Source organism: Triticum dicoccoides, unplaced genomic scaffold (assembly GCF_002162155.2).
Source record: "Triticum dicoccoides isolate Atlit2015 ecotype Zavitan unplaced genomic scaffold, WEW_v2.0 scaffold92897, whole genome shotgun sequence".
Lineage (NCBI taxonomy): Eukaryota > Viridiplantae > Streptophyta > Magnoliopsida > Poales > Poaceae > Triticum > Triticum dicoccoides.
In genome coordinates, this window is record NW_021311028.1 from 1 (window position 1) to 2,457 (window position 2,457).

Consider the following 2,457-nt stretch of genomic DNA (forward strand, 5'->3'; position numbering starts at 1 on the left):
TTTTTTTTGAATTTGTTTTCAATTTACTGTTTATAGAGGGTGTAGGGGCACCCGGGTGCTGAAAATCCTATCTCCACTCCAAAAGCAGCTACCCTCACGACGCTCTCAGTACTTGTGCTCCACAGGCAGCTCAGCTGCTCCATCGTCTACACTACTTTCCTCTTCGCTTTTTTTCTTCCGAAAAGGGTAAAGACCCCGGCCTCTGCATCATCATGATGCACACAACCAACTTTCCTCTTGGTCTAGATGATGCAACTACTATTGAAGGCCAATGAGGTGGTTGTGTAATAAAGAAAAAATAATCACCACGATATCTGTTTGATACTCGGTACCATCCAATCCGCGGTGATTCGATCTCCTGACCTCTTTCTTGCAGTAGTCTGCTCTTCAATTCTTATGGTGACTGACACCATGAGTCCAGAAGTTGCTGGCGTAGGCACTCCATTATCTTGTGTTCCATGAATTTCCCTCAGGTACTACTAATCTATCAAATGCAGTTGCGTAGGTAGACACGTCATAAACACCAAGAAAAGCTAGTGTTATATAAACACCAAGAAGAGCTACGCAGACCAATCAAGAAACAATACATGGAGCTTAACGTAGTGCAAGCCATGGCAGCTGTCCTCATGGTGCTAGTAACCACGAGAGCGCTATGGTATCTGCTTTGGAGGCCGTATGCCGTGGCCAGGTGGTTCCGACGGCAGGGCATCAGAGGTCCGCCTTACAATCTCCTGGTTGGGTCCCTGCCGGAGTGCCAGAAGATGATTGTCGCCGGAAGAGCCAAGGATCTGGACACCATCTCCCACGACTGCATCACTACCGTTCAACCCTTCTTCCAGAAATGGGCCTCCATGTATGGTAATTACTTGAATATTGTCTCTACTCTCTACCTACCTACTCAATCACTATAGCCTACAAGTGTGTGCATTATTATATATAAATATATATAAATCGTGTATGTACAATAATCAGGGAAAACATTCCTATACTGGCTGGGGCCGACACCAGCACTGTGCTCTACGGACATGGAGCTGGTGAAGAAAGTGTTAACCGACAGGACGGACATGTTCCAAAAAGACTACTCAAATCCTAGCCTGGAAGCGGTTCTGTGGAATGGGGTTGTATTTGCAAACGGACACGACTGGAAGCGGCGGCGCAAATTCATCCACCCGGCTTTCAACCAAGAGAAGATCAAGGTTACTTCGTACCAATTTTTATTTTATTTTTATTTCTATTTTTGAACATACTGGAACGACGTTGGTTTGTCCGCAATTCTCAAGAGGGTGTTTGTGTTCACAGTCCATGTCAGCAATAACGTTGGAGTGCACACAGCAGACAATGGAACGGTGGCGCAACAGGCAGCAAGCCGAGATAGACATGATGCACGACTCCGACGAGATAGCCATGAATGTCATTGCGAGAGTGATGTTGGGCAAGTGCTACAAGGAGGCCTGGGAGGTGTTCATCGCCGGAAAGGAGCAGCTGAAGCTAGCTACTTATGCGTTTGCGGATCCTCCGGTACCTGGATTATGGTATGTATGTAACGAGAACTCGAAGGAGTATCTAATCTTGAACTAAATCGATCAAATAAATTAACTCTTGAAATGAATAATTTTGTGATTGATTCCAGGTACCTGCCAACACGTCGCAACCGTCGGGCATGGTATCTTGACAAGCTTGTGAAACATAAGATCTCACAGATCATAGAGGCGCGACTCGCTAGCGGCGTCTACGAAGATGACCTGCTCGGGCAGATGCTGCAGCTGCAGCTGCAAACATGTAGCAGCGGCAGCACCGAGACCCTGAGCACCGAGGAGATGGTTGGCGAGTGCAGGACTTTCTTCGCGGCTGGGTACGAAACCAGTGCCAGCCTCATTACCTGGGCGATGTTCCTGCTCGCCAGCTACCCACGGTGGCAGGAGATGGTCAGGGAGGAGGTCGTCCGGGAATATCCTGCTCACCGGTTACCCATAGGTGACGCCCTCGGCAAGTTGAAGCTGGTATGCTACGCACGTACATACTCCCACCTTCTAAATTATATATGGTGCATATAATAACTTTCTAAAATATAACTTCCTTAACTGTGATCGTGTTTATAGAAAAAATGTGAACATTTACAAAATGAACATAAACCATATCAAAATATATTTCATGACAAATATAATTATATTGATTTGATATTGTAGATGTTGATAATTATTATTTCTATATAAAGATGGTCAAAGCATAACTTTAAAAATGTATTATATACACTATAATTTTGCCAGGACTTAGGCTGGTCATAGTGGGGAGTAACTTAGACTAGTGTCATGCATATGACACTAGCATAAGTTACTACCTCCATAATGCAAAGTAATATAGTAGTAGTATCATAGATCGCTTCATTTATTATTTCATAGACTCATTTGCCTCGGGAAGCGCTATGTTACAATAACATATTATGTTACCATAAGCAAC

The 2,457-nt window shown here is 44.6% G+C and overlaps 1 protein-coding gene across 1 annotated transcript; it reads left to right on the plus strand.

Annotated features, from left to right (window-relative positions):
• Nucleotides 1–587: 587 nt before the first annotated feature.
• On the plus strand, nt 588–2,000 carry LOC119348461 (cytochrome P450 709B2-like; the record flags this gene model as incomplete). Its single annotated transcript, XM_037616558.1, has 4 exons — nt 588–858; nt 973–1,196; nt 1,300–1,532; nt 1,631–2,000. Coding segments are annotated over exons 1-4 (1,098 nt in total), but the record flags the coding sequence as incomplete, so codon positions are not given.
• Nucleotides 2,001–2,457: the final 457 nt, after the last annotated feature.